The following is a 17,464-nucleotide window of genomic DNA, read 5'->3' on the forward strand; positions in this document are numbered from 1 at the left end:
AGCGGCCGAAGGACGAAGGAGCAACGCCAGAGGCACCCCACCCCTCGCGGAGCGCTCGCGCGCCCCCCGCCATTTTGCTGGCCGCCCCGGCAGCGCCCGCCCTCCGCCATGTTGTGACCGCCCACGGGCACCGCCCCGCCGCCGCTGCCCCTCAGCCCCGAGCGCGCGAGCGGGGCCCCGATGGAGCCGGCAACTTATAGCGCGGGACAATACTGGTGGAACGGCCCCCAGCCGCCCTGGAGCCGCCGTGCTCCCCTCCACTCCTCCTTCCCGCCGCCGCCTTGCCCTCCCCGCGGCTCCGCTGAGGCGCGGGCTGAAGGGGTTGTTCATGAGTTCACGTGTGTTTGAAGACTGTGCCCGCTTTCACAAGCGCGCCTTGGTAAAAAAATCGAGGTTTTTAGAGCTTCCATCCCCCGCCGCGTGTGGGGCATCGAATCAGTCCACAGTAAATGAAAGAACATTGCAGCTTATTTTTCATCCTCCTCCACTTCCTCACACACTGCGTTCACAGGCGCTGTTTCAAACCTATGGAAAATGTTTTCCTGTTACCTCTGAGTCAGACAATGGTAACTAGCACATAAACTTGGTGTTGTAAGTTAAGGTAATAAGGTAAAAGCTATTTTCAAGGTAAATATCTAAAGCTTCCTGCTAAACCGCTGTGCTTTGTAGCATTAGTAGTTGGCTTTGTGCATCGGGTTTTTGGTTTTCAATGAGAGTTTTCAAAGTAATCTTTAATATTTCTTGGTTGGTTTCAGGAAAAAATGCGTCGAAAAGGAAGGAGATGCTGCAAAAAGATGGTCTGACAAATGGGGGTTCTTGAAAACACCTCTTGAGGAGGTAAAATTGAATGGCACGTAAGCAACACATGAAATCTAACTGCACACAGATTTATCTGGACACAGAATTAGGAGAGCTCTGAAGACTAGAAATGTACTGAGTGTGCTTTGCTAAGCTGGGATCCGAGGTAACAACTGCACTGGGTTCAAATACTCAGTTTTCCTCTGAATAAAATAACAGCAAGTGGTAATTTATATGCTGTGCATATTCTGATATATTTCTCTTGAGAAACATGACTCCTAGTAGTGTTAACAAGTACTAGATGCACACTGACAGGAAAATATTTCCCCTTTGTCTATCCATATGGTAGTTTAAAAATCTAGGGGAAAAGGTTCCAGCTAATTAAATTGTCAGTGGGGGAATTTACAACAAACGAAAATATTTGGAGCGATGTCTCTTCTCAGTGATGTTATTAGAATATAGTAGCACATAATGTTCCATTTGGAATCACAGTACTTCATTGCTAAAGGACAGGATTGATGCAGCCCCTGCATGGTTATAAGTGTAGAAGTAATCTGCTCTAGGAGTTTTAGAAAATCCCTGTAGGCATCCAAATTAGCACTTTTGAAACCTGGTCCTTATGGTTTCATTATCCATCCTCGGTGACTGTGGTCTGTGACACAGAACAGCTTTGCACAGTTGCTATTGGTGAATATGTGTATTTAGCATCTATTAATCTTTGCTTTGTAGTCATATAAGACATATATACATATATAAGATGTATTTCTAGCTCTTTCTGGACCCATGATGTAGCAGCAATATTTAGCCTTCCACCCGAAATTCAGAATTACATCACCTTCTGAAACAAAAAAAAAAATCCAGTAATTTCCAAAGCACTGAAATAAGAGCTTGAGATGGAAAGAACAGGAAGTTCAGCTGCAACGAGGGGAATGGTGTGGATAACACAAAGAACAGTAAATTTCAAAATATATAGAGTCCAAAATTTAATTATGTTTCGGTTTTAGTTGATAGGAGATGAAAAAAAAGATGCAAAGCCCAAGATAGAGCTTCCAGAACACATGCGGATTCGCCCTGTGACACCTGTGGAAAAATACATTAAGGTTAGAAAATTACATTTTAAATTGTAATACAACAATATCTCTTGTAAGAAATCACACAACCTCTAAAACCCAGTTGTCTTGTAGAGGTGGGTCTTTAACTAAAGGTCAGAGTAAACTGCATTTGCAACCCGAGCAATGCTTTAAAAGCATTTGTTTAAGACAAAGAATTGCCCTTTGGATATGGTTGTAATTTTTCTACCTTTATTTAAAAGAGTCTTTTTGTTGGCACAGACAATGCCACTGTCCTCTTTAGTGGCACAAATTAATAGGAAGCCAGTTCTTACGAGCAAGGTAATAGTTGTTTGATTTTATATTATATGATTTATATGTTCGGTGCCTTGATGTTATCAAACAGCTGGAAAGGACAGTAGAATGTGAAGGTTTAATTTCTAAATATACCCTGTGAGAATCACCAATGAATGGGGTAACTGTACAGGCAGCTAAAGCAGTGACACTGGGAGAGGAATATATTCATAGAAGGGTAAGGAGGTGCTAACAAAAAAGGTTAGTCCACTTAGAGAAGATTAAGGAAACAAAGGAGACTGGAAATTCTTACTTGCTGAACCAGCTTTCTTTCAAAGGATTCCAAGGGTGGGAAGATAAAGCAAGGAAGTTGTAAAAGCTTTTACTGAGATTAAACTGAAACAAAAATTAAGTGCTAGTGCTGAGTGTGGCAAAGCAATGAAATGGCATCATTTCTGCCATCAGTGCTACTTATTGTTCAGTTTGTAGACTCTCAAACACGAATTTTAGTGAAGTTACAGTTTCAGTCCCGTTTCAGCAGTGAGGGGTTGGGGTGTTGACAATCACCCAGCTGAGCTGCTCAAGCTGAAACAGGGGTCAGAGCTTCATTACCTCGGCATTTGGAGGAACATCAGGGCTAGCTGTGTTTGGGTCACTCTTTACATGTTCAGAGTGAAGTTTCTCACCTCCTTTTTCAGAACTATGTGTCTTTCTGCACATTTACCTTCGTGGTGATAGTCATCCCTCTTCTCCTCTCTAGGTCAGATTAGTAAAAGCTTTTTCATTGTCCCTTCCCCCAGATCGAAAGTGGGACATGATTCCCTTCATTATCCTGCTCGGTGGGTGGCACTTTTGGCCATAAAAAATTATCTTTTTTGAGGAACTGCTCCACCTCAATATCATAAACGTTTTCTAATCTTGGCCAAAGAACAAAGTGAAGCAACTCTGGCAAGAGAACTGAAACATTGTTCTCTTGCTGTGTATTGCTCTGTGAGTCCCCAGATGCTAAAATGATAGAACGTGCCCAACAGAGATGATTCAGCCAAAGTAAGCACAGCAGTCACTGAACAGACACTGCTGGCTTTTGTTTGGTTTCCTCCTTAGCTAGATTAGTTGCAGATTAACTTTCTGCTTACCCATCTTTTCAAGTAGAAAGAAGGTGGAATGAGTAAGTAGTTCTTGATGCAATAGCCAGCTTGGTCAGAAACATCTTTAGCATTTGGTTATAAAGTTATTATTCCGTGGCTGCATTGCTACCAAATATATAACAGCAACTAGAAAACACTATTTCTCCTGTTTGGAGAAGTTAATTAGTTTTAAAGGTGATGATGATAATGATGATGATTATTCTGTATGGGAAAAAGCTAAAGACAAAGATAAAATTCTTCTCCTAAGAATATAAAACCACTAAAGCCCTTAGGATTGTACCAAACTTTAAAAAAAAAATGCTAACATACACTACTAAACAATTATTTGCTTTTTGGTTTTAGAAGGTGGTAAATGAAAGGTAGTTGCTTTGTTGGAATTTGGCCCCTGTACTTCTCTCTTTCCCTGTGTCTTGCTGTAGAACGGCACCTAAATTATTCTAATTAAATTATAAACTATCATGTGTTATAAATCAAACTTGCATGCACCTGGGCTGTCTTTCAAAATTTTTGTTTCCTTTCATTAATGTCAATGTTTTCAAGATATTAACTCAGCAAATTACATTTGGAACCACTATTTTTTATAAATCCTCATTTCCATCCACACGACAGCACAAAAGCTGATGTCGCCTGACAGCAGTTACCATCACAAACCCTTCCATCATTCACTTTTACAAGGTCCTTTTATTTTAGGTGCTTCCGTCTCCTCCAGTGCCTAAAACTACGCAGGGATTCATTGGCTGGAGATCAGCTGTGCCAGGGCTGGAGCTGGAGATCGACCATCAGATCCGGAGCTGCAAAGGAGCCCTCTGCAGGAGCCTGAACTGACCCGGGGCCCCACTGACAGGAACCAAGGATTAGGCACACAGATCCACTTGCAGTCCTGGCTACACATCCCACAGTGGACTGGTGGACTGTTGAATATTTATGCTTTCCACGTGATTTATGTAAACATCCACAATCATTTTGGTAAAGGTATTTTCATGGAGCATTTTGCTTGTTAGTGATTATTTAAACCTGTGGCTTCCAAGGTGTTAACTCGGCTTCAGGTTTACTTCAAAATAACAATGAATACACTCAGATAAAGATCACAAAGCAGGTACTATTTTTATTTGCATTAATAAGACTATAATTTAAAAATACTTATTGGAAGTTGGAATGACAGAGCAAATTTTTATAATTGTTTCTCCATGAGATCCTCTACTCCTACTCAGTTTCACAGCATTCTTCAAATATAAATACAGACTACTGTGTTCCTGACAATCCAACTGTACTGCTCATTCCCAATTCATCACTTACCACTGCTGGAATCTGTGTTTAGAATTCATTTTCCATGAGCACTGACCTGGCCCACTGTTGAGTTCTCAGGTGCCTGTGCTGGCACAAAACCATCTCTTCTGTACAGAGAGGATGAGAAGATGCAGAGGAGGGTGTCAGGCATGACTTCAGTCAGCTCAGGCTGCCATGGGACTGCATCCTTGCATTTGGAAAGAAGCTTCCCTCATTAAAAAACAAAACACAGCAAACAAACAAAAAACACCTGCAGAAAAAAACAATTATTAGGCTTCATCACAGTGTGTCCACTGGAGCTTGAAAAAAGCACACAAACCATAAGTGTAGTTAAGTCATAATTATAAAATACACTGGGTTTGTATTGTGTGCTCTTTGCAGGTATTCTGTGTAGTTACACACATAAGTAATTGAGTAGTTCCCAGTACACAAACAAAGTGTGCAAGGGCCACAGTGACACGAAGTCACTTTGAAAAATCAGTTTTGGTATCAAAACAGGGTTTTTTTCAATTAGTTAATCAGAATGCAAATGGGTTACAAGGCATTTATGTCACTTCAGTTTTGTGTGTACCAATATTTGTCCCAGCCAGGACAGGTCAATACTCGGGAACAGCAGAGGATTGCACTGGGAGTTACTGGTGTAGCTCCCCCGTGCTGTGGAGATCAGTCTTGCACTTCGTTCCCTGCAGGTTTGCCAGGATTTTTGGAAACTCGGAGGAGACTCCATTGCAGCAGGATGTAATTCTAACTGGCCAACATGTTTAAACTAGAAGGTTGCTTAAACAAAAAGGAGCCTCCAAAAAGTCAACACAGGCAGCTTCTTCTAACTCCTTATTACTTAAAGAGGAAAGATGTTGCTTTTTAATCCTGCTGCAGGATCTCCATTGTGTTCTCCAGCCATCAATAGCTACCTCTTGAGTCAGCACTAAGTGCTTGGCTATCATAGCAGTAAGTCAGCAGCCAGTGTTTGTTCTTCCCTTCTTCCCAAGAAATGACTCACAATGATCAACATCCCACCTTTTTTTTTTTTTTAATCCAGTTCCAAATGCCCACAAAATAATAATATTTTACTTTTTCCATATTCTTTACAAATAATGGAGAAGTGACTCATATCCTTTGGAAGGATTACCCAAGAATGAGAACACATAGCAGGAGTAACTTCAGACACATTACTTAAAAACCAGAATAAAGAATAACTTGGAATCAGACTGGAAATTTAAGCTAAATTGCAGTTTAGCTACTAACTATAACTTGTTTAAACTGTTCTTTGAACAGCCAAGATCATTGTAAGAACAGTATTTTAGATCAGTGTGCTTTCTTGTCATTGCCAGGTTTGTATCTCTTGCTTATTTTAATCATGTGGTTCTTCAGTTTATTTTAAGGTCCTAAGATCCTCTTATTGTCTGCTTTATATAAACAGGTATAATAATGATTGGTATGTAATTTAGTAACAACAAAATTACATTAATTCAGGCCAAATGAAAGGGGAACTTCAAGACCACTGGTTTCCCAAGAGTTGTATTAAATAACCAAAGCTGGCACCTGATATCCAGTGGATGTTTGTGTGAAGAGAAATCCAAATGAACCGTGGTTAGATTTTGAAAACCAAAATAAACTCTTTGTCCAGCATCTACAGTTGGAGATTTCTGAATCTTATTCCTGATGTCTGAATATTAACTCTGTACTAATAAGGGGGTTTCATTATACATTCTGCCATTTTAAGGTACCTTTACTTCAGGACATACTTTGATACAGCCTAATTTGGGACATGCAAGGAGTATTGTCTCAAATTGGAACTCATTCCTCTAGCATAAATATGTCAGTTGGTAAGTGCTCCATGTATTCAATGTTTTGATGTTATGTGAAACTATAAACCTCAATATTTCTTTTCTCAGCACTTTTGGTTTTACCATTATACCTGAAAAAATTGTGTAGAAGTTGTAGATTTGCAGCTGACAAAGGACTGCCCAGTCATCAGCCCCACTGAGAATCCTAGAGGCCAATACAGAATTGTTACATCACCTTGTAATGTTTCAAACCTGGCCTTTAATTTGTGGAAATTAACCTGTTTATGGGAGCCAAGTTGGGCACAGAAATGTCACTGCACACCATAAAATATCACACCATCTCCAGGGTCAGGACAGTGTTAGTAAACTCAGTGCACATACCAGCAAATGCTTCAAAACGAAATGAAACAACTTCAGAAACGCAGCAAAAGTCAAGAAAATTTTAATTCTGTATAAAAATCATAGACCCAGAACCAAAATGTGCAAACAAGGTGCCAGTATATTCAGATGTCTCCTGTGCTTCAACCCAGCTTTCATTTGGTGTCTCTTGGGCAGCTCTCGGTGAGCACAGGGGGCTGCACAGCAACTCCTCCTTAGCTGACTGAACTTTGTCAGGGAGCTGAAGCCAGCTTGGCTTTGGAGTGTTGTTTTCAGCTGAACTGCTTCTTTGACAACAGACTCCTTTTACTCTGGATGGTGCTTTCAGAACTGCACACACAAAAATGTGACTGGATTTGATCCCCAGTCCCCACAGCAAGGCGTGGAAACAGGTCCGGCACAGCTCCTGCCCCCATGGCTGTGTGCCTGCAGGTGCTTTCCTGGCTTCCTGCTGGAATAAGAGTAGAGGCTTAAACGACAACATATTTAAGCTAAAGAACTATGAAATCAGAATTATCTTTCTCACAAGCATTTATATTACAAACAACAAAATTGGGTAACAAAAACCTGGTGTGTTTTCCTTCACAGCGTGTTCTTTTCTGTGCTGTTAGAATTGGCATAGAACTGGCACTTGCTATTTATAAATTCATTAAATAAGATATTTTACCAGGAACTCAGAGTTGAACCATTATTATTTGTTTAAAATGCATTTTGCATCAGAGAATAAAGATTTTTGATTAGATGATAGTTGAAATGGTGATTCTGAATAAGTAGCTCTCAGAATGCAGTGTTGCTGTACATTTTGAAAGAACCCAAATGAAAAGCAACCACAGGATGTGCACAGGCAAGTGATGCAGTGTCTGTACAAGGTGAGTGCTTGGAGAACAATCACTGTTCTGCAAGAGACATTTCTACATTTCTCCCGTTACATGCTGTGACTGTCCTAACGATCCCCATTGCACTCCTAACTCCCAGCCCAAATTCCTGTCTCCAGTTCCTGCTATTGGCTGCTCTGTCAGCCTGAAGTAACTCCAGTTCTGAGGCTGTTTGCCTTACAAAACAGAGGATTTTAAAAACCCTTTTCAGAGACCTGAGGCTCCCCATTCACACACATTATTTCCCGTTATTTGCCCCTTTAGTGAAGGATTCATTGTGGTTTCTTCCACATTCTACAAAGTACCAGTGACAAACATTAATCTAACAGGGTCAGTGACAACCTGACCAGAAATGCTGCCCCAAGTGAATCCCAGCCCAGGGCACTTCTTGCACTGGGTCCTAAACATGTTGTTTTTTCTTCCCCAGGTAACCATGTCCCTGTAGCAAGACAGACAAGACCCACTCACAGACTACCACCTTCTTCCTGACTCCTGTGGTTTCCACATCCCAGCAAACTGTTATTTGGATAGTTGAAAGCATGTCAGACCATTTCACAGGACCACGCTGTAATAAATTTAACTGTGCTGGAAAATGATACTGTTGTGCTCTGAAACTGGTCGGGTTGCCAGTGAACAAAACATGGCCCTCAGTCTGCTCTGTCATACACAGCAAGGACTAAAGTACTGAGAGCTAAATGGAAAACAAAATCAGGAACGTTGGGAAAACAACTATCCAAATTTTCAATCAAATGCAGGCAAAAACTGAGTTCACCCACCCGACATTGCCAAAGGACCTTAAATCTATTGCTGTTCAATGTCCATTGCAATGTGGAGGCAAGCTACTCTTTTAGGGAATTTTAAATTTGTATATATTTGATTGTTTCAGAAAGGAGAGAAGGGATTAAATCAATAAATCTGGAGTCCAGGAAATGCCTGACAATAAGGGAAATGCAGTTTTACCATTTTTCCTGTGAGGCAGCTCACGAGGTTCTCTTCCAAGCTCCCTCATGTGATACCCTTGTCCTGGTTTAGGTGAGCTGCACTCTGCAGTTACAAAGTTGAAATCTGGCTGTAATTTTGAAGCAATTAGTTGGTTCAACATGGTTTTACCAATGGAAATTACACCTTGGGGTTGCAGGTTTTTCATGTTGCCCAAGTGACTCCACTTTGAATTTGGCCCCGTCCCTCATATTTCCCCCTCCCTGCTTTATCTGCTTCCCTAAAGAAGTGAAAATAAACCTGAAGATTGAAATAAATCTGAGAACTTCAAAGCACAAAACTAGATGCAACCATGAAGAACTAAACAGAACAGAGTTCTTCATTCCCTACCCATCCTTTTCAGTGCAGCGGCCCCACTGACACCAGATTCCCTGGATGCAGCTGAGGGCAGGATCAGGCCTTGCAGGTACCAGGCTGGGATTAAATGTGGGCACAACAGCTCTGATAACAGCATTATTTAGCATTTAACTGTGGGGAGTGTAGAAGTGGCCATTTTCTTTCTCTGCTTCCTTGATAAAGGCTCTTTATTCTTTTATCCATTTTTGTGCCTGCTTTCCACAAAGATCATTGTTACAGAGAACAGTCTTGCACCACCACAAGACACGGCAGCTTCGCCCCCCACACTTCTGTCTTGGCTTTTCCCGGAGATGCCTCCAGGCTGCCGAGTGACACCCGGCTGATGGGTCCTGCTGAGAGCTCAGCACAGCCCCGGCTCCGCCTGACCCAAACCTGACAATGCCTTCGCACTTCCCGCAGCCTGGAAACAGCCCCCCCTTCTCCTCCCGAAGTGAGAGACGGTTCATGCTTTTATTCCTCACCGGGGAGCAAGACGGACCCAGCTCTGCTAGTGAGTCTCCTTTGCTTGCTGACACGCGTCAGACACAACATTCTCATCCTTAAAAGCTGGAGCAAAAACAAAAACAAAACAAGAGCCCCAAAAAAACCCCAGTGAGCTCCAGTCCCTGTCTGGAAAAATTAAACAGCCATTATGCTCCTATTGCCAGAGCACAGTCACGTCCTTTGTTTCAATGAAAGCTGAAGTAATTTCTTGTGCTCCCATCACGTGCATTACAGCTTCTATCTTAACATTATAGTGCTAATGAACAAACCCCACATATTTACAGTCTCTCAGGAGAAGCCAAGATACAACTGACAGGCTGGTGAGGGAGCACGGAGGGACAGTGTTTATTATTTTGTTCTCCAAGAAGAGAGAATCCATAATAATCCATAATAATTTGAGTTATTTATGTGCAAATGAGAAAACTTTCACCAGCTCTCACCACAGGTCTGACCAAAACAGGTCTTTCACCGTGTTTGTTTGCCCTTCTAGTTTTTTTTTCAGTAAGAGTGCTGAGAAAAATCAGCATTTCACTGGGATAGGCACTAGCAATGGACAGCTTGAGACTAACTTCTTCACCTTGGGCCAGCACTTAACTTGAGAGGAAACAATCTTCTTCATACTCAATAAATCACAATTAAAGTGGTCTGCATGCATATAGGAAGTATATTTTGCACTTAATCTGCTTTTAATTCACCTTTCATTCACACTGTTGGAGTCACTGCTGCTCTGTCATTACCTGTCAGCAGTACCAGGCTGGTTCTGCTGGGCAGCCAGACCCTGCACTGCTGTGTGCCCATCAGCTCCTGAGGCTTTGTGAAACACAGAAGACACCAAATCACATAAATACTGCCATTATTTGGAATATGTTTTTCATTCCTCTCACGTGTGTGTTTGGCACTGGTGCTGGAGCTGTCCTGGAGCCCAGTAATGATAATGGTCAGGGATATGTAAAAGCATCTCCAAACCCAGTGAGGCAGATCATTTACACAACTTTTATGTGGAGAGGAGAAGTAGATAAATACACAGCACTGCCATGTAAGCCTTTGCCTACTGACCAGTCCCCAGTGACAGCCAGACTGCAGAGCTTGTCCTGTCCCTCGGGTTCCAATAGGTCAGTTTGGTCACCTGGTTGACCTCAGCCTTCCCTGAAAAATTACAGCTTTATTATACACAATTCAATTAAATCATCTGCTTTTCTTTATTGTCCCTTTAAATTATGCACACATTCACTTGTTATTTATTGCAATATATAAATCATGCCCCAAGAACTGCACAGAAGTACATACACAGTTTCTGTGTAAGAAGAATGGAAAAATCATTCATGCCCATCAGGAATTTATTTCCTCCCTTGTCTCATTCTGGATTTGGAGGTGCTTGAACAGATTCAGAAACCACCTCTGAATTCTGTCTGAATGCTCTGGTTAGTTGTTACAAGGGCATTAATTAGCTGTATTACATAACACATCACAACACCTTCCAATGGTTTTTATTTTTGAAAAATAAGGCCAGAGGCACAGAAGTTTCTGTGTTTCTGACAGCCTGATGGTGACAACACAGTGACTCAATTTGGTGCTTGATTTTGGCTCAGACAGGCTCAGGTCAGTGATGGCTGATGTGCCATGTGGATTAATTTTAAGCTCTGATCGTGATTCAGGACTGGAGTCCAAATTCAGACCTTTAAATGATACCCCACAGGATCCTTGCTTTCTCCACAAAGCTACAGAGGGAGCCTGGGCAATCAGATCTTATCTCTACACTTCAAAGGCTGTTGTCAGAAATTAGTCAGTGTGGATGAAGCCCTTCAGGGCCAGACGCCAGGGCCTTACAGGAACACACAACACTGGACTTGTTCCTCCTGAGCCCACACTGACTGTGCTGACCACTCACCCTCCCCTGTATAGAACAAAACTAACCCAAAAACGTCCATTTTTTCCCCAGCACATGTTGAATTACCTGTGGAATACAATGAATCTCATCCACACAGCAGATCTGCCAGGTGTCGAGACGGCACAGTCCAGAGGCACCTTTGTACAGAGAAGGGGGGAATGCCTGCAAGTCTCCCTTCTCTCCCAGAAGGGAGAGACTTGGCAAGTCACTGTAATGGATGGTTTATTTGTTTGTGGCATTGATTTATAAATTAGTTACATGCTAATCATTAATCAGCATCTGGTGTGCAGGCAGTGCAAGAGGTCGGACAAGGAGCCAGGCAGTGCCTCACCCAGCACCCTGCCAGCACTTCTCCAGAATTCCCAAGAACCCCGAGTTGGCTCAAACACCAAACAGGCAGGGGGAGCAAAGTTCAGCCCAGGAGGGGCTTTAGAAATGCCAGCACTGTGCAGTCCTTGGGCTGAGCCCAGCCCTGCAAACGCTCCTGGCCAGCCCAGGGAGCGCTCCCCTCATGGCCTCAGGTCAGAATTTGGCTCAACACATGCAGAACATGTTTGGCTCATCACACATGTGCATATTAAGTCCACATTCATCAGCAAGGGAACAGAGAGACAATATCTGGTAAAACACTGGAACTGTACTTCAAAGATCAGGATGCAATTCCACGGACTCCCAGGGTGACTTTGGCCACAACAGTCACCTCCTCTGCTTCAGCTCCCATCTGTAAAAAGCAAAATAACCATCCCTCATTTTTACTTCACCCATCTTTGCAATTTAGACTCAAGAGTTCTTTGTAGTGGTGTCCCTTTCTCAAAATACACCCAGCTCCCAGCACACAATGTCCTCCTCAGAACAGGCTTATGGAAATGTATCAAAAAAAAAAAAATAAAAAGAAAAAAAGGAAAGATCCTTATAAAATATCCACTGATGAGGTAAGACCACCAGCACAACAATGCAGTGAACAGCTGTAATCTGTGGGAGGATTATTTCTCTTTGCCATAAATGCCATCTAATTTTCAAGACAAGTTATTCCCTTTCATAGAACAGTGAACTCAGTATCTGCAGAGAACTTTCCTTCCCACCAGTACATTTTTCAAAGGCTCCCAGTAGTTTGTGACATTAAATAGAAGGTGTCACATCTTTATGACAAATACTAATACTAGTCTGCTTGATTAACATAATTTGTTTCTTCACTGGACATTTTATTCCAGATGAGCTGCTTTTCATCCATCCATATTTTCTAGGGGAAAAAAAAAAATGCATCCTGACATGCAATGTTAATGTGCCCTCTGAGATAACCCCTTATCTCCAACTTCCCAGCCTCACCTCCCCTTCTCTGCAGTGCATCAAATGAGCTTTAGCAGCAGCTCTTGGTCAAGGCTCTCATGCACTGGACACCTGCCAAGGCTTTTGGGGTGTTTAGCACAGACTAAAGGTCTGTTCCTATGACACACACATTTAAATTTAGCACTAAACTGGTGAAGGAAAAAAAGAGAAAAATATGTAAAATGTCACTTTCTGACAAGCAGAAAATTAGAATTCATTCCCCTGAGAATTAAAAGGACTTTTCTGCTTCCAGTCACTAACTATGACAAGGTTAACATTTTTCAGTCTAATGACGAAGGACATTAAGTGTGCATGTGAATAAGAAATAAAATTACTGGAGGGTATTAGCTAAGTGTGTGACAACAGCCCAAACTGACAACAGAACTCCAAGGATGCAGATTCCAGCTACTGCTGACTGTTTGCTGTGGAGAACTGAGGGATAACAGGAACGTGGAGGTCAGCCTTCTGTCACCACTGTTGGAACAAGAGAAGCAGCCACAGGAAGATCCGTGTCTGGTGGGGGTAGAGAACATTTCAGAGCACATCCAGCCTGCTCCCAGAATCCTGGGCAGGGACACTCAGCTGGGCAGCACATCAGTGAGAGGCCACAAAACCCTGAAGACACTCAGAAAAGGGAAAATTCCAAGTGCATCTCTTGCTTCCCCAAGGATTCTTTCACCAGTCCCTGTGATTTAATTCTGATATCACACGAGGATTAGGTAGGAAATTAAGTTGTTTGTGACTTGCTTTCGCTTCTGCCCTTCCCAGTTCAGTTTTCCCTGTAGCTCCTCACTGTCTTACTCAGCTATGGCAAACTGAAGCTGTGGCTTCCAAACAGTAATGGATTTCATGTGATGCAGCACCAAGCAGGGAGGACTCAAAGGAAAAGAGAAGTCTGTGTGTTATTGCTATGCCCTAGGTGTTAAGATACTGGAAATTATCAACTATTGGGAATCTTTCTGGACATAAATTGGGGTGCTAAAAGGTAAGACAGGAAGATTATATTTTCAAATATCTAATTTCTTCTGAGGAAAAGATGTATAAAAGTGACATTTAGAGATATGGGTCAAGGTAGAGAAAGCACTTTTAAACAAGGACAGTTAATATGGTATCTGACAGAACAACAGAAGCTGCAAGGACATGGATGGACTTCCATGCACAGAGCTCTCCTTTTAGTGCTTCTGCCTTTGACTGGGTTTCAAAAGCTACTTGGCCACAACTGAAAAAAAGGTTACAATTTAAGGGACAAATCAAATATTTAAAAAATTAAAACAACTAAAAAGAAGGAAAGAAAACCAGAAGAAAACAAGTACTTTCAAACCCACAGGATCTACCTCTACATGAGCCAACTGGAAGGATTCACCAATTTCTTTGCTTTCCTGTGGCTGTCAGGGTGCTCATCAGTCCAAAACAAAGCATTTTTTTATTTTTCTAGTCTGAAGTCAGTGTGATGAACTAACTATGAACTATTAGGCAGCTCAGTTACAGATCATGTTTCCTGTAACATCAAAAGCTGGATTCTCCTCTTTTCGTCTGCAACAGCCAGAATGTTTTTGCTTCATCAAACCAGCCTGAGAGGATTCCTGCATTTTTTACATCAACAGACAAGGCCTGACTGTCCCTGTAATTCCTGCTGGCATGGCTGTATCCCCCCATCCTCCTCCCTGCTTTGCTTGGTTTGCTCCCAGGAAGAGCCTTCCCCTGGTGCTGCACATGCTCAGATCCATATCCACACCGCCCTCATTCCCACTGCTCTCCGATCACTTTTGGTCCCTGGCCTCGTGACTGACACTCCCCTACAATAAACTGCATAAACCATATCTGCCTGTAATCCTGATAAATCCAAATAATTTTGTTTTATTCCTCTCTCCCCGACTCTCCTGCCCCTCCAACTTCCTCAGCCTTATTTTATGCCATCAGCATATTTAAGGCACTTTTGAAATTACATTCTCCTCGAGGTCACTGCACTGAATTTAATCTTCCCCTCCCCAATGCTTTAACTCCCACCTGATTTATTTATACTGTTTATTATCAGAGACCAATTCAATCAATGAAAGCTGGAATTCAAACACACACACACATTTGAATTATGCACCCAAACACTCACCAGGAGAGGGAACAGAACTGCTGCAGTCCACATCATCCCTCTAACACATGGCAGCTAACAGGTAAGGAGGCTCAGAGCCATCCATTTTTATACCTTGACTTCTGCTTGACCCCAGGGTTTGTTTGGCTACTGGAAACCAAAGGAATTGCAATAGGATTACAAATTCCACAGAGGAGGTTTGGCCAAGGGATCTGTGCATTTCTTACCCCAAGCCAGTAGAACTGTATTTTAAGAGGGGCTTTCTGAGTTGACAGTTCCTTTATTAGCTTCTGTTCACACAGGAATTCTAGAAAAACACCATCAACCCAGAGCAGACAGTCATGTCAAGCAAATGGTGCAAACAGAACAGTGTATAGAGAACTGGAGCTTAAAGGGAAACCAAAGCACTGACCTCAATTGCAGCCTGGCTTAGGCATCAAACCAACCCAAACGGGCTGCTGGAAGCACAGGAGAAAATTAATAGCTTTTGGCTCTCCTCTGCAAACCACCTTCCTCTCTAAACGTTCCTGGTCAGCAGGATCCTCAGGCACAGCTCCCTGCCGGATTCTGGCTGCCTTTGAACGCTGTGGTCACAACTCAGGAACACTGCAAAGTCCAGAAATGAAGGCAATCTTCTGCTGCAGAGATTGTGCTCTAGACAGACCACCCTCAGAATGATGTTCCCCACCTGCAGTTCCTCCCATTTCTCTGCCCTTTACTCCCTCCTCACTGCTCTTCCCTCTCCCCAGCAGAGATTCTTTGCAACCATCTTTTATAAGCAATCACCCTCCCTTCTAATCCCTCTCCTGAAAAAGCTGTTTGTTTTTCCTTACTGCTACCAGCTCCTGTGTCCCAGCAGAGCTGGTCCAGCCTGAGGTGTCAGGGATTAAATCAATGCCTCTGCACTCCTCGGGAATTTGGCAGTGATAGAATTCACTGCTGCATCTTCTCTGGCCTATAGTTATGGGAGTTCCAGGAGTCTCCTGAAATTCTGTTTTAACATTTCACAAGTTATGCACAGAGAATATTTTGGCTTTTCTATCAATACATAACTGCTTGGTAACTCCCAGTTTGAATGCTGATTGTGTTTTGCATAAATTAACTAAATTGCAGCCCTTCTGTTTCATTGGTACTTTTTGTCTGCTTCCTTTATGAACAATGTCAGGGAGATTGCAAGCTGACTACAATTCTCTTTCCTAAGCAAGAGGAAAACAACATGTAAGAGCCCAATCAGCACCAGTTTCCTGATGTCTGTTGGGTTTTACAAGCTGTAAGTGCTCCGGCATTTAACAATTTATGTCCATTTGGGTCACTTTAAGAAGTGAATGTAAGGATTGCCAGTGTTCTGCACCACTGGTGTCTATTGATAAATATGGAACAGGTACAACAACAAGCTTCTCTTTCTTTCTGCTCAAAAATTCCCTGAGCTAACAAGTTATATACCCCCACAGGAAGGGAAATCCCATCAATAAATGGCTCATTGTAAAAGATCTCAGTTATTTCTGTCTCCAAGTCCATCTCAGCACTGCTGTGCTGAACACACTCCCCACCTCAAACACCAAATACACGAGGCTGTTTGGGGGCAATTCTGCGGCCTGGGAAGCAAGAAGGGGGTTTGCTGTGCCAGAGGAGGATTGTTCCAAGAGCATTACCATGTCTCAGGAGAAACATGGCACTTCCCACACGACTTCTGTGCTGGCCACAGCCAGTTCCAGGGCAGCTCTGAGCACCACCCGTCCCTTGCTCTGCTCTGCTCCCAGGAACTCTGTGTGGTGCCCATGAAGTCCTCAGTAATTCCCAGGTGGGCTCTGCAGAATAAACACAGACCTTTTAGTGCCATTCTTTTTAGGTTATCAACCAAGGGGTGTTTGCACACTACATAAATCCCCCTGGATCAGCTACATCATCCCTGCTTGTCTCCTGTTACTCTGCCCCAGCTTGATTCTCTACTCTCTAATGATATTTACTCTTAGCCGCCCCTTGGAGTGGACATTATTTTGGCTTTTCCTTTCACCTGCAGCTATTAAGTGCCACAAAATCATCCAGAAGTTGTTCCTTTTTGCAGTCCTTGACCTTCTCTTAAATGTACTGGAAGCTGACCTGAGCTTTTGGGGTAAGAGGACACACAGCACTGGCCACGTGAGTCCAGACTCCACAGTAGGCAGCCAAGACTTTGGGCCTCGATTCCAGAGACAGCTCCTAAACCCAGGCTACCTGAGGAAACAGTTCTCTATCACATTCCTTCCCAGGAAGAGCTTTTTTTGGTAATAAACTCAAATATCAGTTCTGCAGTGTTGCTGAGAGGTCTCTTAGGAGCAATTGTCAGGTGCTCATGCTGCTGTTCCTCCTGCAAAACCATTTCCATGTTGGGCAGCATCTTCCACAGTGGTTTTCTCAGCTGTAAGTGGAAGCTGAATGGTTATTTCTTAAAAAGAAAGAGGGGGAGTTATTTGAAAAAAAAAAATAGTGTCACCAGTCTTTCTGTGGGGCTCTTATGCCAACACACCTTTTGTTTCAAAGAACCCTTTGTTCTTGGGGCACATCCTTCTGTTTCCTGCTTTACACCTGGTAGGGAGAACATTTAATACACAGGGATATGAAACAGTTTCTGCCTCTGATTCTCATAACATAGACAAGTCCCTTGGCCTCACAGGAACACCCAAGAACAGACAACCTCAACCTTCTAATGGTGTTTTAAGATAACCAAGA

At 42.7% G+C, this 17,464-nt stretch overlaps 1 protein-coding gene and 2 long non-coding RNA genes across 3 annotated transcripts; 1 reads left to right on the top strand and 2 right to left on the bottom strand.

Moving 5' to 3' along the window:
- The first annotated feature begins 180 nt into the window (after positions 1–180).
- CUNH20orf85 (chromosome unknown C20orf85 homolog) lies at positions 181–6,293 on the top strand. Its single transcript, XM_029960389.1, has 5 exons — positions 181–338; positions 561–566; positions 756–837; positions 1,803–1,898; positions 3,980–6,293. Exons 1-5 carry the CDS (start codon positions 181–183, stop codon positions 4,112–4,114), a joined length of 477 nt encoding a protein of 158 aa, XP_029816249.1. The 3' UTR covers positions 4,115–6,293.
- Positions 6,294–8,567: 2,274 nt separating this feature from the next.
- On the bottom strand, positions 8,568–15,149 carry LOC108639955. Its single transcript, XR_001920857.1, has 3 exons — positions 11,410–15,149; positions 10,512–10,601; positions 8,568–9,518 (listed from the first exon to the last, which is right to left on the bottom strand). It is a non-coding gene; the product is annotated as an uncharacterized LOC108639955 (long non-coding RNA).
- A 36-nt stretch (positions 15,150–15,185) lies between these two features.
- On the bottom strand, positions 15,186–17,443 carry LOC108639954. The gene is made up of 3 exons (XR_001920856.1): positions 17,262–17,443; positions 16,408–17,153; positions 15,186–15,361 (listed from the first exon to the last, which is right to left on the bottom strand). It is a non-coding gene; the product is annotated as an uncharacterized LOC108639954 (long non-coding RNA).
- Positions 17,444–17,464: the final 21 nt, after the last annotated feature.

This window comes from Manacus vitellinus, unplaced genomic scaffold, assembly GCF_001715985.3.
Source record: "Manacus vitellinus isolate BGI_N305 unplaced genomic scaffold, ASM171598v3 scaffold_26_pilon, whole genome shotgun sequence".
Classification (NCBI taxonomy): Eukaryota; Metazoa; Chordata; class Aves; order Passeriformes; family Pipridae; genus Manacus; species Manacus vitellinus.

Coding starts and splice junctions, on each gene's coding strand:
- CUNH20orf85 (XM_029960389.1), top strand. CDS start 181: ATGGAGCCGGCAACTTATAGCGCGGGACAATACTGGTGGAACGGCCCC. Junction 838..1,802: donor TGAAAACACCTCTTGAGGAG/GTAAAATTGAAT, acceptor TTTCGGTTTTAG/TTGATAGGAGATGAAAAAAA. Junction 1,899..3,979: donor CTGTGGAAAAATACATTAAG/GTTAGAAAATTA, acceptor CTTTTATTTTAG/GTGCTTCCGTCTCCTCCAGT.